At 43.8% G+C, this 13,263-nt stretch overlaps 1 protein-coding gene across 4 annotated transcripts in view; it reads right to left on the minus strand.

Moving 5' to 3' along the window:
- The window catches only part of LOC144752132 (intercellular adhesion molecule 5-like), a 293,713-nt gene that overhangs the window by 108,477 nt on the left and 171,973 nt on the right, over positions 1-13,263 (minus strand). For all 4 annotated transcript variants that reach the window (XM_078640085.1, XM_078640082.1, XM_078640078.1 and 1 more), the window contains one exon: positions 5,188-5,430. In XM_078640085.1, coding sequence (XP_078496211.1) covers positions 5,188-5,430 — 243 coding nt within the window. The remainder of the gene's footprint in view (positions 1-5,187; positions 5,431-13,263) is intronic.

Below are 13,263 nucleotides of genomic sequence, written 5' to 3' on the forward strand. Positions count from 1 at the left end.
TGCCCAGAATGTGATTAGTAATATTCATAGGAGCGCTCAGGTGAAGCAGAAATCTGATAGAAACTCGGTCAATGTCGGTATATGTAAAACAGAACTTCAGTTAGCGCTCATAAATGCTAGGTCATTGATTAAGCATAAATATGAGATTGCAATTTTTATTATTGATAACAAGCTGGAAGCCTTGTTTGTCACGGAAACTTGGGGCGAAGAAACGTCTAGTATTTAGGCACGACAGGCCCATGAAAAAAGGTGGAGGCATCGCATTAATTCACAGGAATGAACTTGAATCCCATAGTTCAATAATACCTTCTGTGGATTGCGAGGCCCTTCTTTTTAAAATTACTCCATCTGAACAAGAGACTGTTAAAGGAGTATTAACTTATCATCTGCCAGGTTCTAGAAGTAGTTTTCGGAACAACTTATTTCCTCTACTAGAAATGGGTATTCAATCGAGAGGTTTCAGTATGTTAAGTGATATGAATTTCCTTCTGGAAACATTAGCCAATAAAGATACTGAGGAGCCTCTCAATATTGCATCGGAATTAGGACTTCGACAGCTGGTCCAAGGCCCTATGCATCAAGCAGGACATATCTTGGATGGCTTGTTTACTAATAACCCTGTCAACTCCATCATTTCCATTCTCTCTCTCACATGTTCTGATCAACATGCTGTTATATTTCGTTATGACTTGCCTAGACCCAATGTAACTAATATGTCTAGTACTAAGTTCAGTGGGAGAGCTTGGCATAATATCGACTTAGGTTTGCTGGAAAGCCAGTTAGTAAAAAGTCAACCAGATACGGAGTTGGAAGTAGAGGTCTCAGCCAGAAGTTATACTTATTGGCTGGAATCCAAATTTGCCAACCTAGCACCCGTCACGGTGACAAATAAAAACAGAAAGACTCCTTTTGCGCCATGGTTTTCCGAAGCTCTTAGATTAGAAAAACAAGCCTGTAAGAAGCAAGAAAGAATCTGGCAAAAACACTATGGAGCAGCTGAGAAAGATCATTATCAATGTTAGCAGATTATAAGAAAAAAATAATTGCTGAGAAGAGCCACTATTATACGCTGAAAATAGAGAAGGCGGGCAATTCCTGCAAGGAACTGTTTAAGATCATAAACAATCTGACAACTGTTAAAAAGGACGATGCTGCCAATTGTATTCAAGACTTCTGTTACACATGGGACCAGGCTTTTAAATCAAAGGTTGATCACATTTATGATCAGTTGGCCATGTATAAATCAAACACCAATGTTACAGAACAGGAAACTAGGGGGCATATTATCAAGGGATTTATCTCCGCTTTTTTGGCTTTAAAAGCCAAGAAAGCGGAGATAAAATTATCTCCCTATCAGCAACAGGGTGCTAACACGCAAATTCGCATGTTAGCACCCTTTGTCTCTACTCTTCCCCTTGCATCTCTAATGAGATGCAAAGGGGGCGTTCCAGAGAAAAATAATAGAAATGTTGTTAAGCGACATTTCTCCTATTATCAAGGATTTCGCTAACCCTGTTAGTGATAAAAAAGCAGCGCTAACTGCGGTTAGCGCTTTTTTTTTTACACCAGGTATTTTCCTGACTTAGCCATGATATCCTATGGAAGGTGGATATCATGGCTAAGTTTGTGAGCCCCTATCATCAAGCTAACGCCAAACTTCGAGAGATTATCGTTGGTTTTCCAGTGATAATCTCTCATTTGGCAGTTTTTATCACTTGTGAGATAAACCTTGCTAATAGCAAGTTATCTCTGCGATAATTTCCGGTGATGCTTAGCGTTAAAAAATTCGTTGCTAAGCCTCGTTAGCGATAAATATCGCTAATCGTTGGTAATATGCCCCTAGGATCTTAACACCGCTCCTAAACTTTACTCCTCCATCCTCAGTGCAAATAGCCACCCTTCTCTCAAGGATCAAATCTGGCTCTCCTGATGATCCTTGCCCTCCGAGTATCCTCCACAATAGTGGCCATCTTATTAGTCCAGAGCTATCTAGCATATTCAATCAGATGACTGCACAAGGACTATTCCCAACAATGTGGAAACAGGCCTGAATTTTGCCGTTATTAAAAAAAAAAACAATCTGGATATAATGGACCCAGCCAATTACCGACCTATTGTGAGGCTCCCGCTTCCTGCGAAAATTGTGGAAAAAATTGTAAATGCGGAACTTTCCACTTATATTTCAGATAACCACATTCTAGACCATAGCCAGTTTGGATTTAGGGCATGTCACAGCACTGAGACAGCCCTGATAAAGAACACAGAGGTATTCCGCACTGCGATAGATGGTGGAGGGTTGGCGGCTCTTATCCTCCTCGACCTGTCCACGGCATTTGATACTGTGGACCACACCTTGCTGATAGAACGATTAAAGACCATAGGTCTAGGAGGAAAGGCCCTATTGCTTTTAATGTCGTTTTTATCAGATAGAACTCAGACAGTCCAACTAGGCGATTTTAAATCTGCACCTTTTATCCTGCCTTGTGGGGTGCAGCAGGGCTCCTCGCTAATCCCTACGCTTTTTAATATTTATGTGTCTGAATTAGCACCTTTGATCAGAAGTTTTGATCTAATTCCCACCTCGTACGCCAATGACACCCAGTTGGTCATTTCTACTATAGACAAGGATGCTAACTATTTCATCAAACTTCATGACTGTAAAGTCTCTTTGAGCAACTGGATGAGTAGGCACTGCGTAAAGCTTAATTCTAGTAAAACTGAGGTGGTGCTATTTGGAAAGCTTTTTCCTCTAAGGTCGCCAGTTTGGTGGCCTAACACATTGGGCCCCCCTCCTACACCAGTAGCTAAAGTTTTTTTTTTTTAAACCTTTATTTTAACATTTTCAGTACAAGAAAGTAGGCATTACAGGGCATCACAGCAATATCTGCTTCATGTATCACAATTAATACATAGTATGATGGCATCATTGCATAAGTAGAGGCAGGTGAAAGGTCGAATAACTAGCACAACAAATAGGTCTATCTCTTAAAGGCAGCGTAAAAATGTTGGGGTCATAATAGATGAGAAGCTTAATTTTAAGTCTCATATTTCAAAGGTGGTGTCTTCCGCATTTTTTACTATTAACACCTTGCGTAAAATTCTTCTGTTCATCCCTAAAAATATCAGAAAAATCAGTTCTAACTTCTCTGGTTCTATCAAAGTTGTACTACTGTAATGGCCTATACATCCACTTACAGTCTAATCTACTCAGAAGACTACAAACGGTACAGAATGCTGCCGCAAGATTAGTGCTGGATGTTCCCAAACACTAGTCCATTAGGGTTGGGATACAGAAGTTGCATTGGCTGCCAGTCGGCCAGCGTGTAAAATTCAAGGCACTTTATATTGCACATAAGGCACTTTACAGAGAAGGTCCACAATTTTTTGGGTATGCCTTTAGCTGGTACTCTCCGAGTAGACCGCTACACTCAGTCAATGCTTTTCTGATGCCCACCTCCAGAGTCAAAAGGATGAACTGGGGGAGGAGTTTCAGACATAGCACTATCAGGATATGGAACTCTCTTCTGCTCTCTGTCAGGAAGATTTCATCCCTGTTCGAATTTAAGAAACACCTCAAGACATGGCTTTTTGCAAATTAGTTTCTCTAACACAGTATATGAACCATAAGCGCCTAGACACCTATGGGTATTAGTGCGCTATATAAATTGTTATAACATAACATAACATAAGTAATGCGCCAGCCAGTGCCCCAGGGCCAACGCTCACGCCACTTTGTTTATTTTTCTCTCCCATGGCACTCCTGAGAGATTGCAATCCATGACAAGTCCATGCTTACCCAATAATGATGCACACAATGAGGTAGGTAGCCATGAAGAACAGCCCGGTTCCCAATGGGTGTGCACAAAGCTAAACCAATTACCAAGCTATGGAGGTGTAAATGGTGCCGTGGGTGAGGGAGGGGGTGGTATGCGTGAGTGTGTGGTCCTGACGAATGCTGCATGGGGGTTGGAAAGCAGAGGGGGAGACTTGCTTCTGTATCACTAAATGTGCTCTGCTTCCTAAAAGAGAGCGGCAACAGAGATTCTGCAAGAAACCACCATCTAGCATGTGGACATCGCAACATAGCGTAACTCAACACTGCCCTATGCCTGCAGGCTACATATGTGTTTTTGTTGCTGAAGCGGAGGCCGGGGCAGCTGAAGCTGGTTCTCGGTGCCTACCATGACCAGATGGCTGTGGCCGCACGGAAACCTTTTGTTTTGTAGGAACCAAAAGTTTTGGTGTGGGCTGGTGAGGGATTTGACCCGGCACCTTGACCCGGCAGAAGATCATGCGAATTGGAGTCTGAATCTTGAACCGAAAAGGCCCCTTCCACTTTGGCAGCTGAAGCTTCGAGATCTCCCTCTTCTGGTTCGATATCTTGCTGAGCGATGATACCGAGCGTGTGTTCGATGTCACATCTCTGCTTTTCTTTGCATCGTGCCTGACTATCTCGTAGGGTCTCTTTGGATCGAAATGACTCTCAGGCCTCACAATCTTCTACTTTGTACTCGTGAAGGTCGTTCCGCAGGTACTTGGAACAGCACCAGGGGCAGAATCAAAATGAAGTGCATTCCATCAGCAGGGTATCATTGATGGAGTTGAATGAGTATAAGGTAGCCTGGACGGGTGAGGCCCGTTTGGAGTGTTCAGACCCAACAAATATTGATATGCAAGCGATGGAAATACATTAAAAAATAATACCGACGAGGGAGGAATGGATTACGCACCGAAAGGATCACAGAACGGTCTCAAACCAGAGTGCTGTAATACATGCCCGAACCCGATGGCAGAAAAAAAAAACAATCTAACAATGGAGCTGATGCCCATGCGTACTATTACCAAGAGAAGGAATCCCCTTACCGTGTGACTCAAAAGACTTCTTTGAAGAAAAACAACTTGCACACATCCAGACCCAACGCTAGAGGGCAGGAGCATGCAAAGCATGTGTATGGACAGCCACACATGCCTCAAACACATGCTTCCTTTACTTCTTCCTTTCTCGCCATCTCCCTCGCATACCCTTGCCCTTACAGAAGCCTTTTGTTCCTCATTTGTTACTCTTTTCCCAGATTTTTAGGATTAAAAGTGTACAAATTGGACCTTACTTACCCTTCACACAGTGTCCAAAATGTTAAATACTCTGCTCGGCATATGTGATAGCTATACAGTAAGAACATAACTTACATTCAACTCTGACTGCCACGTTCTTCAGAGCAACACCATGTCTGTTGCTTGCATTACACCGGTATGTGCCAGCATCATGTCTGGTGACTGTAGGCCAAGGTCTGATTGCATTAGGGCCGCCATCTTTGGTGCATTCAACGAGCGGAGTTGGCCTTCCATCTGCCTCACAAGAGAAAGAGGCTGCTGTACCTTCCACCCACTTCAGAGTGCTCGGACATAGGAATTCGCTAAATGCAGGTCCATCTAAATTTAAAAATATTATATCTTGAAAAATAGTACATTTTCCTTATGGTTGCTTACAGTTTTAATCGCAAAAGGTACGCACACCTTAGTGCACATTTAACTTTTAAATCTATCTGTAAATGTTCTGGTACCCACTTAATTTTGCCACAGAACACAAAATAAACAGGTAAATTATATACATAAAGGATGATCAAAACCTATAAATAACTCAATACAGCTGCAAAAGGTAAAACATATAAAAGCCAGGTACAGGGAGCCCTACTAATAATCAATTTTTCATTCACTGTTGTTTGCTAGATCATTGTGCAACAGAGTCAAGATACAAAGATTTATGAAAACAGATTTATACCCTTCGTCGCAAATTTATGAGAGTTGTGCGTCATGCTTGCACCTTGCAAAGTGGAACATGCATGACACAATCCTCTAAGTCAGATTTATGAAGCCACACAAAGCCACTTTGATAGCGTTGAATGGCCTATAAAATCTGGAGTAAGGCAACACAGAGTAAATCGCTGTGCTGCCTTAGTATGCGCAAGGGAGGCGCTCCATGGGCATTGCGGTGGATGTTCCCATGCAACTCCCTTGGTCTTTGATGCATTCCCAGATTTACAAGGACTTGTAAACCTGGGAATGTGTCAAAAAGATATGCCTTCCCAGGAAAGGTGTAATGAGGAGAAATACCTTTATTGCTCCTCGATTTTTTCTTCGTGTATGTGTGCTGTATTGTGCAGCAAACCTACAAAGACAGAAAAGTCTCTCATGATTGTTTTTGTGCAGGAAGGAGCCCCTTCCTGCACAAAAAGAATCCTCTTTGCAACGGAGGCACCCTTGCACCATGGTGCAAGAGCCCCTGCATTGGCGCTAGGCCGCCAAAACAGCACCAGCGCAAGAGGAAAGGACATGAATGTGCTGTATTGGATAAATACTGTGCATTTCTGTCCTTTCCCAGTGAGACAGGGCAACACAGCAAGGTGACTTGCTGCACTGCACCACTATTTAATAAATATACCCCTTCATTTATTTGCAAATATAATACAGAGTGGTGGGTGTAGCACTATAGATTTTAACAATGCAAATCCATTGATGATTAGTGCGCGATTGTGGGACTCTGAGAGTAAAACTGTGGTTATATTTTCTGTTTATCCGAACAAAAATGCACACTCTTTGGGGGATATTTATGAGCTCCTTGTGGCACCGAAGCTTCACTTTTTGTGATGCTCCAGCACTGCAAATCACACAATCATATTTATGGGGTCAAGCAAAGTCACTTTGTGTGACTTTGAATGGCCTCATAGAAAGGAAGTAAAGCAAGGGAGTGCAAATTACTGCGTTGCCTTATTCTGCATTAGGGACACATTCCATGGATGTTGCGGAAGGGTGTTCCTACACAACACTCATGGATTTTGATGCTTTGAGAGAGCACAAGTTTGGAAAAAATGTATAAGTGTACCATATTTACAAGCACGTAGTTAGTTAACATGTACTTTGCACCAGAGTGTTTATATTTAGAAGTGAAATACACCGAGTGTCTTATATTCAGTGGTGAAATACATAGAATGTTTAAGTAGAGTAACAATAATCATAACTGTGTGAGACTAATGTAGAAATGTTTGGGATGAATATGAAAACCTCATGTTCTCATGTTAAAGGAATCATGTTAGAGTTGAATAGAACTTTACAAAAACCAGTATAATGTGTAGGCCTCATGGCAATTCACAGAAAATCTAAACGTGCTGCTAAAATAATGTGAGACAAGGTTGACGTGGTTCTTCCAAATGTATTATCGAACTAAGTTTGAAATATATGCTTTATAGATGTGTTGTTTTAGAAACGTATGCTAGTTAAGAATGTTGTTTAAATCAAGTTAATGTTTTAAGAGTGCAGGGACCTGCTTCATGTAAATCAAGTAGGCCTGAACTGATAATGTCATCTCCTTTGATGTGCCATGTGCTCGTTAAGGAAGAAGTCGAGAGGTGTCCAGCACAGAGCTTGGAGTATGTTTTATGACTTAAAGATATGGTGGAGTCTGGAATTTGAGGCCCACTGCAGGACGAGCTGTATGCAGGTGCGAGGGTCCTAATCAGCTAGAATGAAAGGGACTTTGTTCTGTGGCGCTTGGCGCAGGCCTGTAGGAGTTTCCCGGAATTTCAGGGGGTATCAGCGCACTGGAGAAGAAGCCTGGGAACCAAGGTCAACTTTAACGAGGGTCTTCAAGAGTACCATCATGGAGTTTGCCGCGCAAAGAGATACCACGTGAGGGGCGTCCCAAGGGGCGTTCCTATCAGAAATGTGATTTGGTATTAGGGAAAGAGACCCGGGAAGAGAGCAGAGCAGATGATTTTGGGAGCCTAAGGAAGCGGATGGGTAGGCAGATAGGCTGATCAGGAGAGACCCATTATCAGAGAAGAGACAAAGAGAAGTGCGTGATCTTCTTAGGAAGTCACCACGGCTGACACCTAGAGGGGTAAAGATCTTGCTAAGTAGGGATGTCACTTAGTATAGTGTAGGGACAGACTAACCTTAATTTTCTTTTCTGTAATGACTTTGAGGTTGCAACTTGTATCCATTTTGGCAACCCTTATGGTTTTTGAGCTTGTACTTATTATTTTGTTTTTCAGACTCAGACTATTCAAAAAGTTCATGTTCATAGTGATACCGATTTATCTTCTTAATCTCATTTTGAGAAGTTTGTATCTTCAGTTATCTTTGACTTTATATTAAATCTTTGAAACTTAAAATTTGGTCAGTGGTCATTTAGAGTGGTGTAAGTTCTTAAATTGATTGATTTATTGTAAGATTACCTTTTACTCAATGACAGGTACCAACGATTCAGTCGACATAGTTTGGGATTTGGTAAGGTAACTAGTAACCAGTAATCCCGCGTTAGCAGTTGGTAGCAGAGTGAGGATGGTTATCTTCTTGAGGAAGGTAATCTAGAGAGGTTAGATTACCCCAAGGCCCCTAGACGTCGAGAGACGAGCAGCGGAAGAATCGTGTGCCGAAAGGTGCAGACGGTGCGAGAAAAGCAGCAGTATCGGAGGAGAGTGAGTATAAAAAGGGTCATGCGTGAACAGATTGCGGTGATTTGTGTTGTATTTGTATTGTAATGTCTTGCGGAGTTGAATGCCTGTAGTGTGAATGAGAGAAGGTTGTGAGCGCGCGCAACCTGGTAAGCTGGTTACCTGGTAAACGGGTGAACTGGTGAAATCTTAAGTTCAGGCCAGAGCTTAAGTGGTTTTGGGTGTATCGAACATCCAGGGTAGTTGTCGACCATAGTACGGAGGTCACGAGGTACCATTGACCGCCGTGGATCCAAGATAGGGGGAGTGTAAGAGTGAGTGTATGAGTAACGGACGCTGGTCGAAAGTTACTGTGTGTGAGTAACCTATCGGAGAAGGCGATTGTCTGGAAGTAAACGGAAAGATATTTCGCCAAGTTAAGGTGACAACTACAGAAAGACTGTGGGCGTACAGTCAAGAAAGGTGATCGCTTGGACGGAAGTAATCATTTTTCAGAGTATGAATGGGACGCGTGCATGACCGAGGAGACGAGCTGAGAAAGGAGGGGAACTGCTGCGAAGGGGGACGGGTGACGTCGGCTAGAGCCGCGCTGTGATTGAGCGGTTGGTGTGACGTTAGCTAGAGCCGCGCTCTGGTTGGGCGGCTAGAGTGACGTCGGAGGAAAGTCGCGTACGGATAGGCCAGTTAGTGAGAACGGCACTGAGATTGGTGGAGTGTCATCAGGAAGTAAACAAACGCAGAGAAAAGAGAAATCATGAAGTGTTTTAAGTGTTTGAAAGGGATTTTTAAACGTAAACGAAGTGAACATTATTACGGGGAAGAGGCTCCGCCAGAGGGTACACCAGCTCATTATATGGCAACGAATGTGGGGCTGCATACGATATTATGGATTGGGGCTTGGAATAAGCTTACGGAAGGGAATGAGGAAATGCAGTTCCCGAGGTACGGGACGTTTAAGTTAGAGGTGTTACATCGGCTAAAAGCAACCATGTCCTCATTGAAACCCTCACCTAGACCTACTCAGTTTGAGGCCCTTAATGCATGGATTAGGGCGGCACACGACAGAAATTTGAACAGGCGTCAACAAAGACTGACGCGATCGGTAAGAGCAGTGCGAGATTCTAAATGGGAAGAGGAAGCAAAGCGGTGGAGGGTACAGGTTATTGAGGTGGAAAAAATGTATCCGATGAGGGAGGTGGCAGGAGGAGGAAACCTCATGGAAGAAGACGAGGAAAGCGAGTCGGAAGACAATCTGATAAATAGATTGTTAATGGATAGACCACCTTCGAGAGTTGAGGAAATTGAAGATAGAGGGCTTGCAAGGGAAGATGGGAATGCCATAGAGGGGTATACACCACTCCCTATATCGGAATGGACACCTATCAAAGGTGGGGAGACACCTCAACATAGTACAGCACAGAGTGTAGTGGGAAGGTTTGTGGTGCAGAAAACGCCAGCCACCGAAAGGGTTGAGTCCTTTGGATTGCCAGACGCTCTTCAAGTGCCTGTTACCATAGGACCCATAGTTTCGATCTATAACCCTGAGAGAGATAGAGAGGAACAACAGAGGCAATTGGATAGAGAAAGGATCGAGATGGAAAGGAGGAATAATGTGACAAATGCATGGAAACAATTGCCAGGATCGGTAACATGGAATACCCCATTAGACACAACTGTCGGTCCCAACACGGAACAGGGAGGTCTGAGAGGACCGATGGACCTAAGGGGACCACGGCCAAAATTCTATACAGAATTAAGAGCTGATTTGAGGGAATGGGATGGGTCCGCAGCAACCCGAGTAATAGGTCGAGAACGGAACCAGAGTGGGAAAGCAGGGGTAACGGGACTGTATCTCACTGTGGGGCCAGCGAAAGCAGTCAGGGTCGGGAAGGCCGAAGTCCCGAGAATAGAGGGGATGCATGTCCTACAAATCAGAGAGAACAGCAGGAACAGAATACGAGGAGTATGGAGTGTGAGGAAGTGTCTCGCCTCACGCAAACAGAGGGAGACCAAAGAACGCAAGAGTACAGAGATAGGTTTAGGTGCACTCATCACTCACACGCACCTGGGGAAAATGTACAGCACTGGCAAAGAGGGAACAGTGAAAGGTCACGTCATACATCGAGTGATCGGAGGTCACAGATGCATGAGGAAGAAAGAGGGAGTAATGGAACATCTTGCCCTGCATCCCGTGAAACTAGCCAGGATGGGGAGAGAGAGGCTAGGAGGCATGAAGGAGTGTTTCACCACCCACCCCGAGAAGATGGAAAGGCATGGGACCTAGAGAGATGGGAACAGGGGAGGACTCCCTATAATTCACCAATACCTAAACGTAGATCTCGGAGCTGGGATGGGAGAGATGCGGATGGAGGAGCTAAATTGAGTGTCTTGAAAGCTGAAATTAAGGCAAAAAGGCTTGATGTTACTAGTTTAAAATCAGATGTTGACGAGATAATAGATGGAACATTACCTTTGGAAAGGATAGAATTGTATGAACAGGATGAGTTATTGTTCATGGCAAAGGATATTACTAGGAAAGCTAGAACGTTTCATGAGAAACTGACTGATTTGGCAGACAGGTATGCCGTGGATTTATCTAGGACAAGGGCATTACAGAGTAACCACAGATTACAGTACGCAGACCAGGATCTAGATGAGAAGAGAACTACTGGATTAAAAACACACATAAGAGAGCTGGTATCAGGGATAAGAGTGTGGAGAGAATTGGACAAATGGGAAGAAAGATGGTCGAAAAAGGGCACAGTTAGGCGAAGTACAAATGTGATGACCCCTGAGGGAAGGGTAATGCAGATGGAGGCATTCCCTTTGCGAGAAATATCAAATGGAAATTATGTACATGTGCCCTGGAGTAGAGGAGACTTAGCTGCATTTACCAACTCATTTCCGAATTCGAGGGACAATCCAGTAGAATGGTATAAACAGGTAGAGAGGTTTGTCAAAATCTCGAAAGTACTGTGGATAGATTTGAACACGTTGTTTGACATCGTGGTCCCATCTGATTTATGGACCCCGTGCAAGACTAGTGTTGAATGGCCAAATACTGAACCAGTGAGGGATGCTCGGACTAATGGACCGTCCGAGATTGTCATGCGAAAGTATGAAAGGGTAATAGCATGGCTGAAAGATAAGGTACCACCACAGGATATAGATTGGGTGAAAATAGACCGAACAAGGCAGGAACCCAAGGAGACAGTTCACGAGTTTTATGAAAGATTATTGAAAACATTCAAGCAATACAGTGGACTAGATGTAATGGATCCCAAAGATATAGGGCAGTTTGTGTCAAAGTTTGTCTTGGGGTTGAGACCTGATATTTGTTTGATGATACAGCAACATTTAATCTGTTGGCAGAACAAACCACTAGATGAGATTTTACGTTATGAGAGGTACTGCAGTGACGAGATAGATTCTAAAGCCAAGAATCTAAAGGAGAAATTGATGGTGGTGCAAATGCAGTCCGCTGGGAAGGGTGGCCAGCAGAAGCAGGGGATGGGACGAAAACCAAACGGTCAGAACAAAGATAATGAAGAAGGGCAGAGACCTAGGATAGACTTTGCCACTTTAAAGAAAACGACAAAGTGCCATCAGTGTCACCAGGTGGGGCATTGGCGACGCGAGTGTCCCTTTAACCCTGAAAATGGAGAGCTAGAAGTAGAAGAGCAGGTTCAAGAAGTCCCAACACCAAAGGTGACAGTTCCAGGAGGCAAGGTGGCCAAAGGGGGGACTTCGGCCCCACGGGCCCAGTTCCCACAGCCACCGAAGGTAGCGACAGGGGGTAAGGTCTTTAAGCAGATGCCTCTCTTCATCGAGGAAGACAAGTGTTACTACATTGATCCATTGACAGGACAACGTGTGAGCAGTGAAGAGGACTGTACCCTCGGGGCAGTCCTAGAAGTGGATCAAAGAGGGCCATTTGTTGAGGCAGAAGTGGCAGGGTGTCCCACTACGTTCTTAGTGGATACTGGAGCTACTCGTTCGACTCTGAGATCAGCGGTGGTTCCAGACTTGCCAATGTCAGGGGAAACTATTCAGGTGGTAGGAGTCGCAAATAAAAGAATGACTAGTCCCTTGACAGAACCAGTGTCTGTGAAAATTGGAAACCACATGAACGAACATCAGTTTGTGGTTTGTGACTCGAGTCCGGTATGTCTGTTAGGAAGGGATTTGTTGTGCAAATTGAATTGCACCATATACTGCACCCCACAAGGAGTGGAGGTACAGACTACCGACGATGATGCTACCTTTAAGGTGGCCAATTCAAAATTCTGTGTAGAACTATATCCTACTCTGACTGTAGAAGATCTTCCCCAAGATTTAAGAGATGCAGTGGCGTCAGAGGTGTGGGATTTCACAGGAGAAGATATAGGATTGATTAAAGGGGTAGAACCGGTAAAAATTCTGGTAAAACCAAATGTTGAGTTTCCAAGAACGCCTCAATACAAATTGTCCCAGGAAACGATTGCGGGAATAAAACCTGTGATCGAGTCAATGATACAACAGGGAATACTGAAAGAAATCGTGGGTAGTCCTTGTAACTCCCCGATTATGGGTTTGCAGAAACCTAGCGGGAAATTCAGGATAGTGCAGGATTTACGAAAAATTAACAACATAGTCGTTTCATGTTGTCCCGTGGTACCGAATCCTTCAGTGATATTGTTTCAAATACCATGTCAAGCAGAATGGTTCACAGTGATAGATCTTTGCCAGGCTTTCTTTTCAATCCCATTGGATGAAGAGAGCAGGTATCTTTTTGCTTTTAAAATGGAAGATCGCGTTTTAACATGGTGTCGAA

Source organism: Lissotriton helveticus, chromosome 1_1 (assembly GCF_964261635.1).
Source record: "Lissotriton helveticus chromosome 1_1, aLisHel1.1, whole genome shotgun sequence".
NCBI classification, from domain to species: Eukaryota; Metazoa; Chordata; class Amphibia; order Caudata; family Salamandridae; genus Lissotriton; species Lissotriton helveticus.